The sequence below is a fragment of the Bos taurus genome, chromosome 2 (genome assembly GCF_002263795.3).
Source record: "Bos taurus isolate L1 Dominette 01449 registration number 42190680 breed Hereford chromosome 2, ARS-UCD2.0, whole genome shotgun sequence".
NCBI classification, from domain to species: Eukaryota; Metazoa; Chordata; class Mammalia; order Artiodactyla; family Bovidae; genus Bos; species Bos taurus.
This window is the reverse complement of record NC_037329.1, coordinates 91,230,343-91,250,102: the sequence shown is the minus strand read 5'-3', so window position 1 is coordinate 91,250,102 and position 19,760 is coordinate 91,230,343. Positions and strand designations below refer to the sequence as shown.

Below are 19,760 nucleotides of genomic sequence, written 5' to 3'. Positions count from 1 at the left end.
TTTTTTTTTTTAAGGATTACTTTTTAACTCACCTCACAGCTCCTAAGACGGCAGGCCCATATAGGTGTGTTAGAAGAAAGTGACTGGAGTGGAGCCAAAAGAGGTTCTTCAAGTATCCTGGGATAGGTAAGAATATATATTAATATATATTACCAGGTACACAGACACACAGAGCATTCAGTTGCTTTTTCCTCTTGCCAGTCAAAGACAATACTGAAGTCATCAAGGAGAAACTGTAATGATGAAAGATTATTCTGATGGCTGTAACTATGCTTTTTTTCAATCATTAGTATTTTATCAATTGCTAACAAATTCAGCTGCTTTATATGTCTTTCTCAGAGCTTATTTTGTATTCTTATACATTTTTCATTTCACAAAAAATGGGCTAATAAACCATCTTCAAGTGACTTATTAATAGTAACACGATATTATGTCTAAGATTAAATGTCACTTAACTTGTTAACTTTAAAATATTTTCATAGAACAATTAAAATATAAATACAAAACCCATGTCTATATTTCCCTAAATTATTATAAAGAGTGTTATTTTATGGCAAAAATAAAAGTTGAAATAGATATGAACAAAAAACATTTTAAACAATTTACTACAGAGGTGATAAAATGTGATGCATAAAATGTGATGAACCATTAAAAATTATAGGGCCTAGAATAGATATTTCTTTACTTTAAAAACTCTATTAATGCTAGATGTTTTCAGGTTTCTTCAAAGATAACAAGCAAGCATCACTGAGGTAAAGTAGCACTTTGATCTTTTACAGCTTCTAAAGTAGTTTTCTTGTTGCCAAGATGCTATCAAAATGATTTAAAGATGTACTTGATGATGACTTGTTTCATTTCTTGCATTTCTGATCTTCTCTATAGGCAGCCAGCTGTAAATGTGATATCGTAAAAAGTGATTTCCATGGTGATATACAAAGATGAGCTCCTCCTTCCCACTGACTCACCTGGTCACTGTCTTTTTGGGCAATGTGAGGGATGCCTGTGGATGAAGAACGTAACTACTGTTACTGTCTGCTAGAGCATCCACTCTTACAGCTGGTAAGTTTCTGTCACTCGGTTTCTCTTCAGAGACATCTTAACAAGAGAAAGAACAAAGCAACATTAATACCTTAAAAGACTATGAGAATGTAACTAACTGAAACTAATATATTTGAAACAGGAAAGGGAAGATATGCTCTGAAGCTAAAGATAATAAAACTTATAATACTTTACTGAGAATTTCTCTGATAAACTTGCTTTTAAACTGTAAAACTGATTATTGAAGCTTTATAATTAAGTTTTGGAACTTATATTGAACAGCTAGGATATAAAAATGGCAGAAGTAACATATTAAAAGAACCTCAATATAACAAGAAAATGTAAAACTAACTCCTTTTTGTTTCTATATCATGTTTATGTTTTCTGAAAACTATGTTTTTTCTCTTAAGTTTTAACAACTGCTATCAAAGACACAGAATCATAACACTAAATTAAGAATATCTACCCTAAATCATTATCTAAGAAAAAATCACAACAGTGTAGCTATGATGTTAGAAAAGAGATTCAAATAGATGGAAAAGGAAAGAAAGCAAAAGGAAGAGAACTAATAGGGATAATAGGGATATTAAATAGGTAAAGAAAGAATAAAATAAATAAGGAGCATGATTCTTTCGGAATCTGAAGGAACAAAGTAAAGAAGAAGAGAGCAAAGAGGACATGAGAAGAATATTTTACAAATGAATGTCATATGCCTAACAACAATATTGATAAAAATACAAATATAAAAATGTCTCCAGTAGCTATTAGCACTATGTTCTTGTTATTATTGCTGTTATTATTACTGTTATTAAAGTTAAGAAGAATTTATTTTATGCTCACTGGTCATTTGGGAGGAAGCAAGAGTCAACCAGCTTCATAGAATTCCAAAATGAAATAGACAGCTAACCTAGACAGGAGTTGAAAAATGAACTTGAAATTTATTTGGGCTAAGAAACTTTTTCTAATCATTCAGTTCACAATCTTACCCAAAGAAATCCACTTTAGCACTGACTTTCATGGGGTGATTTTCTGAAATATACATTTGTTCTTTAAAACATTCTTAAATCCCTTATATCCCATAATTACTCACCTTGAGGACTATTCTCATCCACAAGTGGTCCCTGAGGTATAATCACTTGTGTCATTCCTGTCTGGGGAGATGGAATTACACGCAGCACCTGTCCATTTTCTGATGGGCTGGCAACAATCATCTTGGAAGCATTTTAAAAAAATCAAGTGCATAAGTCTATAATGATTCAACAGAATCACTACTTAGAAAACTGTTAGACATGCCTACCTCAACAATGGATACTATCATTTCCCTCACTTAATAGATGAAAACACAAGGTACATAACATTTTATTTCCCCCCAAAGTCTCTCAGTCGATAAACGGTAAAACTAGGATTCAAAACAGGTAGTCTGACCCTATGTTCTATGATCTTAATCATTGCATGGGTATGAAGTCTAATTACTTAGTAACCTGAACACGTCTCTGACTGGATTAAAGATAATTTACTTTTTTCTACTTACTGTATTATCCACACGTTTGACCTATTTGTGTGATAATCACTAGTCTCATAGTTTAATTTTCATTTAAAAACACTAACTTGTAAAACGTTTAGTTAAACAGGATTTTTATATCTCCGCATTTTTTATATGCTGTCTTGATCCATAAAGAATAATAGACTGCCCCCAAAGTCTGAAAACATACAGAAATTGTATATTTATTATTTCCTTTGTTTTTTTCTCAGTTTAGCAAATGAATTCATTGCCTCAAATTTAGAGGAATGTAAACTGAGAAAGCATGTAAGCTGAAGAAAAACATTTTGAGCCTATGATTTAAAATATAACTAAAATATTATTTAAAAATAAGTTTATCCTTTATTTCCAGACTTTCTAGACACCTTATAAACTTTATTACCTAAAAAACTACTAACAGTTTTACTGCTTTACCCAAAAACCCCTGTCTTCAGTTTTCCCTAAGGCAGGAAAGTCTCCTTAAGCATTCCAACCTACTTTGTCAAGTCTCACTTTTGGTATGTAAAACATGGAAACATTACTAATGGCCTGATAGAGACAGTATTCTTACTCGAGGGTCATTTGAAAACCTTTACATTTGGGGGGGGGCAACAAACCTAAACCCCAACAAAATAGAATGCCTTAAGTATAATCATAAACATTTCCCAGAAATTCAGATTAGGAATTCTCTCCTTCCCCCAATGTTTATCATGTTTGTTGAGCTAAACATATCTTGCCATACCTCTTATCACCTCAGCATGAAAAAAAACCTGTAAACCCTGATGATGACAACTGCTTTTCATTTGTTGAATTCATTCTAGTGGCAGGACTTTCCTTAATCTTCATGAACTATATACATTTTGTACATGAGGAAATAGTTACACAGAGGCTACAAAACCCATGCAAGGTAACAGAGAGCTATATATACAGTTCTGAGCTGAAATTCAAACCCAAGCAGCCCTACTCCTTTTAACCACTACTCTGTACTGCCTTAGTCTTCTACCCATAATCGCAAGTGTACTATGTTGCATCCCAATACCTGATGATGCTACTTAACCTAAAAAAAAGACAAAAAGAAAACAATACAAAAACCCTGCTGGACTTTAAAAGGCAATAATAATAATAGTTTTAAATTCTTTCCATATAAATGAGATTAAATATACGTGAAAAATATTTCATTCATTCTTATAAAAGTGTTGTGGTTATTTTTAAATCCAAATATATATATATATAATAAAGTTATAATTTATTCAACCATATGGAAATTTCATAATTAAGAATAATTTATGAAATATCCTCTTAATTTTGAAACTGTTTCTCAACAGTGAAAAAGAATCTCCTCTATTTTCTGTTTTCTTACCTTATTCCACCTGGTACCTTAAAAACTATTTTCAATTCCTATAATTTGTCAATGGTGATGATAACATTACTGCTTCTATTACCAAAAAAGTAATCATCTTTAATCTTTGCTATGAAAACAAACATAGTTTTGAAGAGTCATCTGCTGCAATACATTCTATTTGAGGCCCACCACAAATAGGCTTCCCTGGTGGCTCAGATGATAAAGCGCCCGCCTGCAATGTGGGAGACCCGGGTTCGATCCCTGGGTTGGGAAGATCCCCTGGAGAAGGAAATGGCAACCCACTCCAGTATTCTTGCCTGGAGAATCCCATGGACAGAGGACCCTGATAGGCTACAGTCCATGGGGTTGCAAAGAGTCGGACACGACTGAGCAACTTCACTCCACAAAAATTATCAGAAAATCTTGGCTAATGAGTAGTTTTATATTTACTGGGCTCTTTGTGTACAATATTTCTAGTAAATAAAAAACATCATCCCTGATTCATTCTAAAACCTCCTTCCATCCATAGGAGATTCACCCACTACAGAAACTTTGCTAGTTCACTGATAGCTTAAAAAAAAGTCATTTCTTACAAAAAGCTCTACTTGTTGGGAGGTACTGACAATGGGGAAAGCTATCTATGCATATATGAAGGTAGGGGGCATATGGGAGGGAAATCTGTATTTTCTGCTCAATTTTACAGTGAACCTAAAACTGATCTTAAAATTAAAAGTCTATTAAAATAAACAATAAAAATTAAAAATCTCCACCAAGTTTCCCAGAATATCACCAGCTTCTGATCTTTGGTTCTTTGGAGAAAGTAACTAGTTACATTCCATTTGTTGCTTACATTTAATTTCCAAGTTCCTGACGTGTTTCCTTATTTCACAACTTCAAATAACTCTCTATATCACCTCCTACCCCAAACAGTGTAAAAATCACCTTTATAATTACTGCAGATAGGAAATTTAATACAATTACAGAGAGAATGAAACCTCCAACTTTTTTCAGACCCAGATAAATAAATAATTTTAACATGCTTTTTAGGAAAGTTACCATGTGTAAAATGAGCACCCTTCATACATTCAGACTCTTGTATCCTTCCATTAGAAAATACAGACTTTCTAAACGTTCTGATAGAAACTAGAATAAATTTCAAATATCAAGGGAAATTACAGAAGCATTTCATTCTGAACATGAAATATTAAAATGGATCTGTTCACATCTAAATTATTTGTTGTTTATTAATCTCTGCTGGTGATACAGTATGGTTACAGAAGCTTACCCTTACTTTGCATTTCTTTTTTTTTCCTTACTTTGCATTTCAGTCCTGAAGCCCAGAAAATGTTGAGCTTGAACATAACACAAAAAAGTTGTCTACAATTAGCCCCCTCTCAGTCAATAACTCTCAACCCCAAAATTTAACTGGATTAAAAGGGAGCCAAAGGACATAGATTAACTCTAGAATGCTCTAGACTAGAAACAAAAACAAAGACTAATTTTGGGTTATTATAAATGGTTGCCTGAAAGTGAAAGTGAAGCAGCTCAGTCGTGTCCGACTCTTTGCGACCCCATGGACTGTAGCCCACCAGGCTCCTCTGTCCATGGGATTCTCCAGGCAAGAACACTGCAGTGGGTTGCCACTTCTTTCTCCAGGGGATCTTCCCAACCCAGGGATTGAACCCAGGTCTCCCACATTGCAGGCAGACGCTTTAACCTCTCACCCAAATGGTTGCCTACTTAAACATAGCTGATATCTGAAGTTAAGATTTTAAAAGTAATTTTTATTATTGAATTAAAATTCACTGTAGGAAAATTTGAAAAAACAACCAAAACATATATATTATTGTTCATATTATTGCTAATATAAGTATATTATTAATCAGAGAGCAATTTAGAAGTTTTTCTCAATTTTATTTCAATCAAAACCATCTTTCACCTCTATTACTCAACTTATGAACTTGGTCATAAATACTTCTGGCTAACAATTTAAAGCACCATTTTCAATTTTATACATTGTTATTCACATGACATCTACATATTGACCTACAAAATCAATAAGGGTATGTCTAAATTCCATCATTTCATTGGTACTTTCATCGCTTTCTTTTTCTTCAAGAAAGCACACCAGCATGTGGCATGCAAATCAGTAAATGAGATACTGATAGAGCAAATAACCTTGAGTTCAGCTAAAGGCATAAACAAAAAATAAATGTAAGTTATATGTAAGCTCTGGCACGTTAGCACTAGTGACCAATTACGTTACATTTCCAACTGCTCTCAAAGCACAAGTTTGCCTAGACAAGGTGGTAGCTGTGTCTATTGGTTTGAAGTACTATTTGTGGTTCTGAAAGGAAATAATCTATTACGTTTTATTTCTGATTGCACGACACAGCATGCATTAGTTCCCCAACCAGGGATCAAACCTGAGCCCATAGCAAAGAAAGCATGGAATGTTAGCCACTGGACCAGCAGAGAATTCCTAGGAAATCTTTTAAAATCCTTACATAACTTAAAAATGAGTATCATAGAGACAGTGTTTTCAAAGGAATGTAAATCAATAGTGTCAAGAAATTAAGATCATCAAGTTAGACTAATACATTTTGCCAAACAGCAGAAAATTGGTTATTTTAAAAACCTACTCACCATTTGTGCGTTAGAATCCCCCAATGACTGAAGCTCATATTGAACAGGTTGCCCATTTTGGTCCACTAGATGGAATTGCTCTGCAGAGAGGATCTGTGCCTGAGTCAGGGGCCCTGGTATATTCTGAGATGTGAGTGAACCGTCCTCTTCAGGAGTAGTAACGGGTAAAACTCTAGGCGAACCATCTTGTCCAAAAGAAGGCTCACTGGAGTCCATATAGGTTAGATGCTTTTGCAAACAAAAAAGTCACTTGAGTGTTTGTAAAATATGTCACAATTTTTTAAAACAGAGAATGTTTATGACAAAAAAATGGAAACATTCATTTTTCAGTTCATTATTCACTTTACTTTTTGTAAGGGTTATCAATTCAGACTGATCTAGACAGAAGTTGTTAAGTGAAACTGTTGAGTTTTATTATTATTTTACTGCAAATTGTTCACTGGAATACAACGTGAAATGATGAAACATAATTCAACATGCAGATTTTTCTTTATACATAAATCTTCATGAATATATCACTTTCTTAAGTTCTATAATGTAAAATTAAATAAATGATAGGATTATGGAAAATTAAATGTTAAAATTCTTGAATATATTAAATATAACACTATTTGTTTTCCCTTTGAATGAAAAAAAGTTCCCAGTTGAATCCCTACTTCAAATACCTGAGAATCTGTTTTTGACTCTTCAGAATCATTATGGTTGACTTTTAATGAATCAACAGACTGTTCCATGCTGATATCATATTCAATTCCATTTTATTCTGTTGTTTAACAGCTGAAAGAGTTTAAATGCCTGATCAAATAAAATACATAATATTTTTATAGAATGTTTGTCTTAAATAAATTCCTCATCTCTCTGTATTACCCCACACAACTCAGGTTAAGTAATTTATACCCTATAAGATTAAGAAAATAAATTTGTTAAATGATTTGCAAAGGCACCAGAGTAAATTCAAGGCAGAGCAAAGATTAATGTTATGTACTTTACTCACCCTATCCTTAATTATACATATGTACTGGTTTATTCTGGAGAAGGAAATGGCAGCCCACTCCAGTATTCTTGCCTGGGAAATCTCATGGACGGAGGAGCCTGGTGGGCTGTAGTCCATGGGGTTGCAAAGAGTCGGGCACGACTGAACAACTAAAACACTGGTTTATTAAGATTGTTGCTACGTGACAGACACTGTTGTTACATGCTTTCAGACACTTCTAAAATTCTCATTTTACAAAGATTTACTCTAAATGAAAATGTTTAATTTTATGAGATGTGCCATATGATAGCATTACAGAATTTTAAAAGACATTTTGGTGCAGATGGAGATTATATACATACAACTCTTACCATAACAGACAACCATACCACTTAACACTGGAATGACAAGCTTTGAAAAGGAAGAAATATGTATTCCAAAAAGATTAGGTCTAGTACAGTGGTTTTCAACAGGTGGTGATTTTGCCCCTACATATACCTCCAACATCCCCTTACTCCCTGGGGATATTGCTAAATCACTGTATGTAAAACAATAAACTTTGACCCTTACTTCATATCAAAGATTAACCTGAAATGTATCATATACTATAAAACTATAAAACTTCTAGACAAAAGCAGTAGAGAAAATCTTTTTGACTTTGGGTTTAGCAGAGATATCTTAAACAGGACACAAAAAGCATGAAATATAAAAGATAAAAGTCTACAAATTGGACTTTTTAAAAGACAGTGTTCTGTAGTCAAATGGTCTGGGTCTGAATTTCAGCTTTATACCTAAATTAGTTAACTACTCTGAGATTTAGTTTTTTTTAAAGTGATGAAATTTGCTCATTACAGATCAGAATATATTTGCAGAACATACACCTGGAAAAAACTTTTTCTGTATTCGAACTCTGTAAAGAACTGCTTTGGCTCAGTTATAAGACAACAACCCAATCAACAGTAGGCAAAATATTTGAAGGACACTTCACTAAAGAAGCCACAAAACTATAGCTGCTGCTAAGTCGCTTCAGTCGTGGCTGACTCTGTGCGACCCCACAGACAGCAGCCCACCAGGCCCCCCCGTCCCTGGGATTCTCCAGGCAAGAACACTGAAGTGGGTCGCCATTTCCTTCTCCAATGCTTGAAAGTGAAAAGTGAAAGTGAAGTCACTCAGTCGTGTCCGACTCTTAGCGATCCCATGGATTGCAGCCTACCAGGCTCCTCCGTCCATGGGATTTTCCAGGCAAGAGTACTGGAGTGGGGTAAAACTATAGCTAGAGCAAGACAAATGCTGTATGACCTCTCTCACATGTGGAATCTTAAACAAATGCAAGCTCACAGATACAGAGAACAGACTAGTGGCTGCCACAGGCAAGGGGGTTGGCAGTGGGAGATATGGATGAAGGGGGTTTAAAAAAAAAAAAAAGGAAGAAAATTCCCTGGCAGTCCAGTGGTTAGGACTCAGTGCTTTCACTGCCAGGCCTGGGGTTCGATCCCTGGTTGGGGAACTAAGATCCCGTATGCCATGTGGTGCAGCCAAAAAAATAAAAACAAACCTTTCTAAAAAAAAAGTCTTATATTTAAAAAGCAATCAGAGTGCCTGTAAACTAAAGCCAGTAACAAAACATAGTACATGAATTTAAAAATTATCTTGAAATTTTTGGTTAAGTTACTGTACTCTGGACAAGGTTGCAGTTAGGGTGAACAAGAAAATGTATTACTTCTTCATTAACTTATAAAATAAAAATTGAGAAAGTTTTGTCAGTAAAACTGTATAAAATCGTTGAAGACAGTGTTCTGTAGTCAAATGGTCTGGGTCTGAATTTCAGCTTTATACTTAAATTAGTTAACTACTCTGAGATTTAGTTTTTCTCTACTGTAAACTGGCATTTATACTGCATCTCCCTCACAAGGCTGTTAAAAAGATTAAACAAAATAATGTATGCAAAGGGCTTGGTGCAATTCCCAGAACATTGTCAGTACCTAATAAATTATTCCTACTACCTATAATTATACAAACTAAGATTAAAAATCTACCTATCTATAAATAATTTGATTCCTGAAGACAAAAATCTGTTAAATATCAGTCATCTCATTGATGTAATCAAAATTTACCTGGGCTTAGTATAAAGCTTCTCAATGTACTTTTCTATACTATCTTTAAAAATTAAAAAAGTGTTACATTTTCAGATGACTAACAAGTTCTATTTCAATATTACTGTTTTAAATCCAACATCTTGCATGTAGTAAAAAACAAAGGGTCAGTCTAGATTTGATTAAAAAAACCAATACGTCAACTTTTCTGAACTCCAATTACTAGTTCATTAAAGATCCCACTCAGTTCTAAGATTTTATGTTCCTAATAGTTGATTATCTTGATGACTTCTAAAATTAATTTAACTGTCATTTATTAACTGACTTCTAATGTGCACTGAGTATAAAAATAACTATTCAAACAAAAAATGTTCACAGAGTTTAGATCCAATTAATTCAAGTCCTACTGAGGGACTTAAAATTGAAATAACTGCTGTCAAGAATACAATTTTTAAGTAAATTAAATACATTGAGATATTCACTGTCTAGACATGGTGACATTAAGAAATATTTTTGATTCTTGCCTGGGAAATCCCACGGACAGAGGAGCCTGGTGGGCTACAGTCCATGGGGTTGCAAGGAATTAGAAATAAACGAATCTGGATTGCCCTTTCCCAGTGGTCAGAAAATCTGGGCTGTGTTCAGAACCAGAAAGCAGAAAGCCAAAGTCCTTAGGCAGCTGAGATAAAAACCTTTGATGAAAAGAAAAAAAAAGAAATATTTTTGAGACTATTCTAATTTTTAAATACCAGCACTATTAACACAGAATAAAGATTATTAATTTAATTATCATAGCTATAAAATAATTTAATGCTTACTGAATGCTTATCATATTTTTTTCAACCCCCATTGACTGTAGCCTGTCAGGCTCCTCTGTCCATGGAAATCTCTAGGCAAGAATACTGGATTGAGTAGCCATTTCTTTAGAGTGCCTGATGAACTATGGAATGAGGTTTGTGACATTGTACAGGAGACAGGGATCAAGACCATCCCCATGGAAAAGAAATGCAAAAAAGCAAAATGGCTGTCTGGGGAGGCCTTACAAATAGCTGTGAAAAGAAGAGAAGCGAAAAGCAAAGGAGAAAAGGAAAGATATAAGCATCTGAATGCAGAGTTCCAAAGACTAGCAAGAAGAGATAAGAAAGCCTTCTTCAGCAATCAATGCAAAGAAATAGAGGAAAACAACAGAATGGGAAAGACTAGGGATCTCTTCAAGAAAATCAGAGATACCAAAGGAACATTTCATGCAAAGATGGGCTCGATAAAGGACAGAAATGGTATGTACCTAACAGAAGCAGAAGATATTAAGAAGAGATGGCAAGAATACACAGAAGAACTGTACAAAAAAGATCTTCACGACCCAGATAATCATGATGGTGTGATCACTCACCTAGAGCCAGATAACCTGGAATGTGAAGTCAAGCGGGCCTTAGAAAGCATCACTACGAACAAAGCTAGTGGAGGTGATGGAATTCCAGTTCAGCTATTCCAAATCCTGAAAGATGATGCTGTGAAAGTGCTGAACTCAATATGCCAACAAATTTGGAAAACTCAGCAGTGGCCACAGGTCTGGAAAAGGTCAGTTTTCATTCCAATCCCAAAGAAAGGCAATGCCAAAGAATGCTCAAACTACCGCACAATTGAACTCATCTCACACACTAGTAAAGTAATGCTCAAAATTCTCCAAGCCAGGCTTCAGCAATATGCGAACCATGAACTTCCTGATGTTCAAGCTGGTTTTAGAAAAGGCAGAGGAACAAGAGATCAAATAGCCAACATCCACTGGATCATGGAAAAAGCAAGAGAGTTCCAGAAAAACATCTATTTCTGCTTTATTGACTATGCCAAAGCCTTTGACTGTGTGGATCACAATAAACTGTGGAAAATTCTGAAAGAGATGGGAATACCAGACCACCTGATCTGCCTCTTGAGAAATTTGTATGCAGGTCAGGAAGCAACAGTTAGAACTGGACATGGAACAACAGACTGGTTCCAAATAGGAAAAGGAGTACGTCAAGGCTGTATATTGTCACCCTGTTTATTTAACTTATATGCAGAGTACATCATGATAAACGCTGGACTGGAAGAAACACAAGCTGGAATCAAGACTGCTGAGAGAAATATCAATAACCTCAGATATGCGGATGACACCACCCTTATGGCAGAAAGTGAAGAGGAACTCAAAAGCCTCTTGATGAAGGTGAAAGTGGAGAGTGAAAAAGTTGGCTTAAAGCTCAACATTCAGAAAACGAAGATCATGGCATCCGGTCCCACCACTTCATGGGAAATAGATGGGGAAACAGTGGAAACAGTGTCAGACTTTATTTTTCTGGGCTCCAAAATCACTACAGATGGTGACTGCAGCCATGAAACTAAAAGACGCTTACTCCTTGGAAGGAAAGTTATGACCAACCTAGATAGCATATTCAAAAGCAGAGACATTACTTTGCCAACAAAGGTCCAGTCTAGTCAAGGCTATGGTTTTTCCTGTGGTCATGTACGGATGTGAGAGAAGAAGGCTGAGCGCCGAAGAATTGATGCTTTTGAACTGTGGTGTTTGTGAAGACTCTTGAGAGTCCTTTGGACTGCAAGGAGATCCAACCAGTCCATTCTGAAGGAGATCAGCCCTGGGATTTCTTTGGAAGGAATGATGCTAAAGCTGAAACCCCAGTACTTTGGCCACCTCATGTGAAGAGTTGACTCATTGGAAAAAACTCTGATGCTGGGAGGGATTGGGGGCAAGAGGAGAAGGGGACGACAGAGGATGAGATGGCTGGATGGCATCACTGACTCGATGGACTTGAGTCTCAGTGAACTCCGGGAGTTGGTGATGGACAGGGAGGCTTGGCGTGCTGCGATTCATGGGGTCGCAAAGAGTTGGACACGACTGAGCGACTGATCTGATCTGATCTCCAGGGGAATCTTTCCGACCCAGGGATCAAACCCTGGGTTGCAGTCAGATTCTTTACCATCTGAATCACCACAGAAGCTCACTTAATAATTACTAGCTAGAATTATTAATAATTATTCTTATTCTGTGATGTAGGACCTAGTATCAACAATTTACAAAAAAGTAAACTGAGGCTCACCGCAAAGTTATACAGTTATCATTTACTGAGCACTTACCACAGTAAAGCACTAGGCTCAGTGTTTTATACATGTCATTCTATTTAATCCTTTCAACAACCCTGTGCTTCAGTTACTTGGTCCAGTTTTACATGTAAGGCATTAAGACTTATTTGTTGTTGTTAGTCATCAAGTCATGTCTGACTCTTTGTGACCCATGGACTGTAACCTACCAGACTCCTCTGTCCATGGGATTTTCCAAGCAAAAATACTGGAGTGGGTTGCCATTTCCTTCTCCAGGGGATCTTCCCAACTCAGAGATGGAAACTGCACCTCCTGTGTCTTCTGCATTAAAGGCAATTCTTTACTGCTGAGCCACCAAGGAATCCCTTTCTTCATCAGTCATAGCTTTAAAGTTTTGTTTTGTTTTTGATAGGTTAGCAAACTAAACGTGCTAAAGAAATTCTTCTTTCATTTCTGTTCTCAACTATTCCTGGTTGAAATTTAATTATAGGCAGTCCCTAACACACAAAAGCCCTCCTACAAGAAATCTAAACATCTCTGACCTCATGAAAAAGCTAGAATTCTAACTATGCAGGAATTGCAGTCACTGAGAAAATATTCTGTAAACAGATCCAAAAGCAGACCTTAGGACAGAGAGGTAAAAAGTGAAAACAGCTTAGGGGAAAAATTCTGAAAACTTACTCTCAGTTTCCTAATATGTGCCCTGATTCCACTGCAAATCACCCCTTACTGGTTTACTTACATTTTTCTTCATTTACTTTCCCTTACCCTATTTGAAAATTGATCAATGAAATTTTCATTGGAGTTAACAAGGATTTTTTTCTTAAAAAGAAAAACTCTGGAGAGATTATCAGTCATTGACAAATTTGTATATATATTTATATAATAACTTTTTTCCTTTAACATATGTTAAAAACAACTACCCTGAAAAATTGGAACTTGGAGGTTAGAAAGCAAGCACATTTGAGGCTCGGAGCACTTTAAAAGGGATTTTGCAGGCCTGAGTGAGATGCTGCAGTGAAGAGGGAGGGCAGGATGAATGCCCTGGAGAAGTACACTAGTGAAAGTGAAAGTGAAGTCGCTCAGTCGTGTCCGAGACCCCATGGACTGCAGCCCACCAGGCTCCTCCGTCCATGGGATTTTCCAGGCAAGAGTACTGGAGTCGGTGCCATCGCCTTCTCCGGGAGAAGTGCACTAGTGAAAGTGAAAGTGAAAGTGAAGGTAGCTCAGTTGTGTCCCACTCTTTGTGACCCCATGGACTGTTTTCTCTGAATTCTCCAAGTCAGAATACTGGAGTGGGTAGTCTTTCCCTTCTCCAGGGGATCTTCCCAACCCAGGGATTGAATCCAGGTCTCCAGCATTGCAGGCGGATTCTTTACCGGCTGAGCCACAGGGGAAGCCCACACTAGTGAAGGGATGGGATAATAACACAGGACGCTTGCCACATTTAAACTACTTACTTCAGAACTTTGACCAGACTGGAATTTTGCAAATGGAAGAAAGGTAACTTCTTTCCTACTGTCTTCTGGAAATTCAAAACTCAAAATTTTCCTTTATGCAGTACGTTTAGTATGGAGTAGTACTACATGATAAAAAAAGGTTTTTGTGGTTATTATAAGAAAAAATGGGTATCAATATCTGTTGACCTGATTTATTGTTGAAATGGAGATTAAAAATACTTTTAAAATTAGACATCCTTTTCAAAAAATAATTTGAATAAAGTGAAAACTATTACTCCTGCCTTCCCTAATTCTTCCATAAATTTGCATTATACTCCTCAATCCTGACAACTTCAGTGACTTAAAATACCCAAATTTCCCATCTAACCTCAATGTCAGCACATACTATAGATTATTATCCCTAACTTTCAATTAACCACCTCCAAGTAAAGTTTCAAAGAATGAAGATATTAAGACTAAATTGCTAGGAATAAAACGTTCTCTTCCAACTGGTAACCATAAACAAAACAAAGTACCCATACATAAAGTGTAATTTGACTTTTTCATTAATATATAATAGATAATAGTTAACTTTTATAGAGCTGTTACTTTCAATTAGTCAAAAAATAAAATTATTACCTTCAGGCAGTAGCTCAAGTTTAAATTCAGGTCTTACGCATTCTACTATCCCCAGAAATACAGAGAGGTATTCCCTCCTTTCCACTGAATTTCTTCCTTTGGGGAGCACTAAATCATGATGGTTGTGACTTCATTTATGTGAAAGTTATAATTATGTCTTCACAGCAGCATTTTTTCTGTAAGGAGAAGGTATTCAATGTATATTTATTTTCCTACACATAGAGAAATCTACTAGCTTTTGTTATGCAGATTTTACTGTAGCCATTACCAGTCTGGTATAGTTAACCCAACAATTAACTCAAAGTGAAACAAAGACTGGAACTACCTTTATGGAAGGCAGCCATTACCTCTCTGTGCTGGGCATTCAGACTAAGGCCTTGTTTCAAACTCTCACATTCTGTAACTACTACACAAACAAAGATGTTCACAGGAAATTGCATTTTTCTCCACAAAGGAAATATTTACTGATTGGACATATTTACTAATTTTGAGCCACAGATGCTTGAGAATAAAGGCCCCCCTCCTTAGACAGCACCTCCTATAAAATCTTGGAATTAAATTGATAAGCTTACTTCCTAAGTAGTATGGAATGGGATAAAGAGAACAGAGAGAAAAAAAGAAAGCATTAAATCTATAATCTAAGGTTAAAAATAACTGCCGTTCAGAACCCACACTAAGGCCATTAAATTTTGCTGGCAAACTGCTTTATAGAATATTTCACGTCACATTTTAAAAAGTGGATTTTATCGTATACCGAAAGCAAATAGGAAGAATTGTTAAATTAGAATGTTTTAAATTTATAGGAAAAAAGGGCTTTTTATTATTTATACACATGTATTGAATACATGGTAGAGGGGAAGACACCATTCACACTGTACTCAAATCTCAGTGGACTGTAATAGGGCTACCTCTGTTTTGACTTTGTTCAACAGCAAATTTATTTGCTCAAAACATTAAAGATAATTCTCACTGTTAAGTTCTAAAAAATTGTCTTAATATTTGATTGCTTTGTTGTTGTTTTCTCTAGAGGCTTTTGTGTGGTAAAATTTATCTGTTAAAAGCCAATAATCTACGAGTAAATCCCAAAACAAGTTAATTGGAAGATGAAGCCACTTAAGTTTAGCTGCTGCTGCTAAGTCGCTTCAGTCATGTCCGACTCTATGCGACCCCATAGACAGCAGCCCAGCAGGCTCCCCCGTCCATGGGATTCTCCAGGCAAGAGTACTAGAGTGGGGTGCCACTGTATTCTCCGACTTAAGTTAGGGTTTCTCTTAATTCTAGGTACCTTGATTAATGTCCCGAGATTTAAAAGATATTAAAATCTTATATTTAAAATCAGTGTCTGACCTTTATTAACTACATTAAAAAAATACTGCTCAAAAGTACTTTAGAAAATACAATTTCCCTCATCTTTTAGGGTAGGTAAACAACACAATGTTCCTTCTATGATGTATACAAAACTGCTATGAATCAGTGGTGTCAAAAATTACATCAAGACTCCTAGTTCACAAATATTTTATAGAGTATTTTTTAACAGATGGACTTTGAAAGTTACAGTGTGTTAGAGCAACATCAAAATGGTAAATTTACTCAAATATATATAAACAATAAGCAATCCATTTCAACTTTTCATTTTTCAGTGAAAAAAACTTAAGGTCACTTCATAGTATTTCTTTTATTTAAGGTTTGCCCTCTCTCCTGGAGAAGGAAATGGCGACTTATTCCAGTAGTCTTGCCTGGAAAATCTCATGGACAGAGGAGCCTAATGGGCTGCAGTCCTTGTGGTCACAAAGAGTTGGGCACGACTGAGCGACTTCACCTTCACACATTGGAGAAGGAAATGGCAACCCACTCCAGTGTTCTTGCCTGGAGAGTGCCCAGGATGGGGGAGCCTGGTGGGCTACCATCTATGGAGTCGCAAAGAGTTGGACATGGTTGAAGCGACTCAGCAGCAGCAGCAGCCCTCTCTAGAAACTTCCCTGTAACCTTGGTTTCTACTTATTTCTTACCCTGTACATACCTCTTTTTATCTCTTTGCTCTTTGAGGGATTTACAAATTATTTCATTTAATCTCCACAATGATTCTGAAATAGACCTTATTTCTCTACTTATAGATAAGAAAACCAAAGGTGTCAAGTAACTTGCTTAAGATCACAGAACATTACAGCTCAGATTCAAAACTAAGAAGGAAAAAAATCACCAAAATCAATAGGACTCCAACACCCACGCCATCTTTGTATAAATATCATACCACACCATGCCATTACATACAGAAAAAAAAAAAGTTTAATAAAGAGAAACATTTTCCAACTGTGGTTATCCAAACAACAAAGAGTCTTCATAAGCACCTTAGTAAACAAATCATGTAGGAAATCATTAGAACCAAAAGCTTGAAGTTAATGTTCTAATCCAGTTAAGAAAAACATTCAAAAGTAAAAATACTAATTACTCTAGGTATTATGTAAAGGAAACACCGAATATGACACATAAGCCACTGATGAAATAAAACCAAAGCTCTCATACTAGGTGTTCAGGTATCTTGGAACACCTTAACTAGAATTGTTACAATAACTAAAAATAATATATATATATATATATATATCCTTACATACCCATATAAGGGATATAATACTGTATCCCTTAACTAAAGGTCTCAAGTTAAATGAAAAGTGTATTTTAGTGAATTCAACATTCTACTTTGCAAGTTGAAGTTTTATCTTATTAAGCTCATATTTAGGTTCTGTATCTTACTGATCATAGAAAAATTTTTCATTCGAATTAGGATGAACCTGTATTGAGTAGTATTGTCTTATTTTGATAAATTTCAAATTAATGATAGCTAAAAGTGAATTAACCTGAGTACACATTTAAAGCTGCATTTTAACAAATAATATATTATCAACTATCAAAAATTATCTGAAGAACCTATAAGATTTATTTCAGGTTCTGATTTTAAATTCAGACAATTTTACTACTGTAACTAAAGAATCACTTATGATTAAAGGCAAATGATGTTTAAAGCTGTCAAATTTCTTTTTACTTCCACCAAATTCAAAACTATGTTATTACACAGCAAGACTTCAATTGAGAGTTCCAAGTTTCACGTGGTCTAGATAATGCATACAACCCTCACCATGACAATGAATCACGTGGTTGCATGGCCACCGCTTCTATCTGCAAGCCCAGTCCTTTCCTAGACCCATTAGCAGAGGTTTTCTCTTATTCCTCTAACCATGAGGCTAGTCTTTCTTAAGTTGTTCACATCAGCAGAGCTCCTAGTTAAACTAATACGTAAAGAACAACCATGGAATAGTTGACATCTACTATTAGGCACTTAATCCCACTGCTGACCAAGATGTGGCACAGAGAGGTTAATAAATAAGAAGCTGAGGCAGGATTAGAACCCAGGCCTTCAGGTTCCACAGTCCGCATTCCAGGAAGGTGAGTAAACTGAAAATGCTCCTAGTTTCATTACCACTGCGCTCTATTAGCAGATTATTTTTCGCTTATAATTCCTCAAATTCCTTCTCATAGTCTATGGTTGACTTAAATATCATGTCTTTTGTAGTACATCTTTAAGCAACGTAATAGAGGAACGCTTCAGTTGTCTACATCTGCACACAGCCCGCTTTGCCAAAACCTTGCAATCCTGTTGTGCCTTACTCTAAAATGCTCTCTTTAAGCCTCCCTCTTGAAGCTTTTCTGGCGAACGCCTTAAAAAGCGACTGTGAGAGCTGGATAGTATCTCTCTCCATCCATCCTCCCTCAGAAAAACAACTACATTCCATTAGAATAGTTGTCCGGACCATTTAAAAATAAGATATAGGCCTCTGGGTAATGTCAAGAACAAAGTAAAAAAAAAAAAAAAAAAAGCGCAGGGAGAAGGTGTGGGAGGACGCCTTTCGCTTTCCATAAGGAAGGTCTAAAAGTGAAAGTGAAAGTGAAGTCGCTCAGTCTTGTCCGACTCTTTGCGATCCCATGGACTGTAGCCTACGAGGCTCCTCAGTCCATGGAATTTTCCAGGCAAGCGTACTGGAGTGGGTTCCCATTTGCTTCTCCAGGGGATCTTCCCAACCCAGGGATTGAACCTGGGTCTCCCGCATTGCAGTCAGACGCTTTACCCTCTGAGCGACCAGGGAAGCCTAAGGAAGGTATAAAGGATCTCATAAACAGAAAAAAGAACCCTGAAAAGCGGGGCCGCGCAAAGGACCACAGAGTGGGCGCTCCCGCCCAGGGGTCCAGTCCTCCTCCTCCGTGCCAGTGCGTACTCAGGCTCGGCAGCCCTCCTCACGACACCGAACTTGCACCTCCTCCAGCCTGCCTGTCCAGGGCCCGGGGCCCCCGTCCGGGCGGGGGCGGGGAGGGGAGCAATAGGCCTCTTCAGGTGGGGCCCCGAACACGGCCCGAGGCGAGGCCCGGAAGACGCCACTGAGGCCCGCGGCGCCCGGGGGCGGGGGCTGGCGGTTGCTCAGGGACCCGGCGGGTCAGGAGGTGACAGGAGGAGGAGGCAGCAGAAAGAAAAGGGGGGGGGGGTGGGGGGCGGGTTGGGAGGTAGCGTCTCGCCCGCCGGCGGAGACAGCTCTGCCAAACCTCCGACTTCCCCAACCCCGCCGCCGCAGAGCGCCCTAGAGGGCGAGAAGGGAAGTCCACAAAGTGCTGGAGCAGAGGGGAGAAAATTCAAAACGAGTCTACTCAACCTCGTCTTGGTTCCGAGGCCGCGCCATGGAGACCAGTACAGTGCGCAGCCGCGGCCCACCGGGAGCGCGCAGCGCAGCCGCTTTAGAAAAGATCCTGATCAGCCACCGTCGCGTGTTTCCTTTCTGATTGGTTCTTTTTTTTTTTTTTTTTTCGTATCCCCGCCTCTCACCTGGATCTAAAGCCTGAGGCTAGTAGAGAAATCTCGGTAGACTGAGAGTTTTGATTGGAAGTATGCTTAGAAATTAAACCCGGAAAGACTTGAGCAAATTAAAGCTGAAGGCCG

The 19,760-nt window shown here is 37.0% G+C and overlaps 1 protein-coding gene across 11 annotated transcripts in view; it reads right to left on the bottom strand.

Moving 5' to 3' along the window:
- The window catches only part of CARF (calcium responsive transcription factor), an 80,242-nt gene extending 60,706 nt beyond the window's left edge, over positions 1-19,536 (bottom strand). For 3 of the 11 annotated variants that reach the window (XM_059892700.1, XM_025000231.2, XM_025000250.2), the window contains exons 1-8: positions 19,477-19,536; positions 14,780-14,955; positions 14,162-14,283; positions 7,211-7,322; positions 6,546-6,773; positions 2,129-2,249; positions 966-1,095; positions 33-117 (exon numbers count right to left, since the gene is read on the bottom strand). In XM_059892700.1, the coding sequence (XP_059748683.1) occupies positions 33-117; positions 966-1,095; positions 2,129-2,249; positions 6,546-6,773; positions 7,211-7,279 (633 nt within the window). In that variant the 5' untranslated portion in view covers positions 7,280-7,322; positions 14,162-14,283; positions 14,780-14,955; positions 19,477-19,536. 11 annotated transcript variants of the gene reach the window in all.
- Between the last annotated feature and the right edge of the window lie 224 nt (positions 19,537-19,760).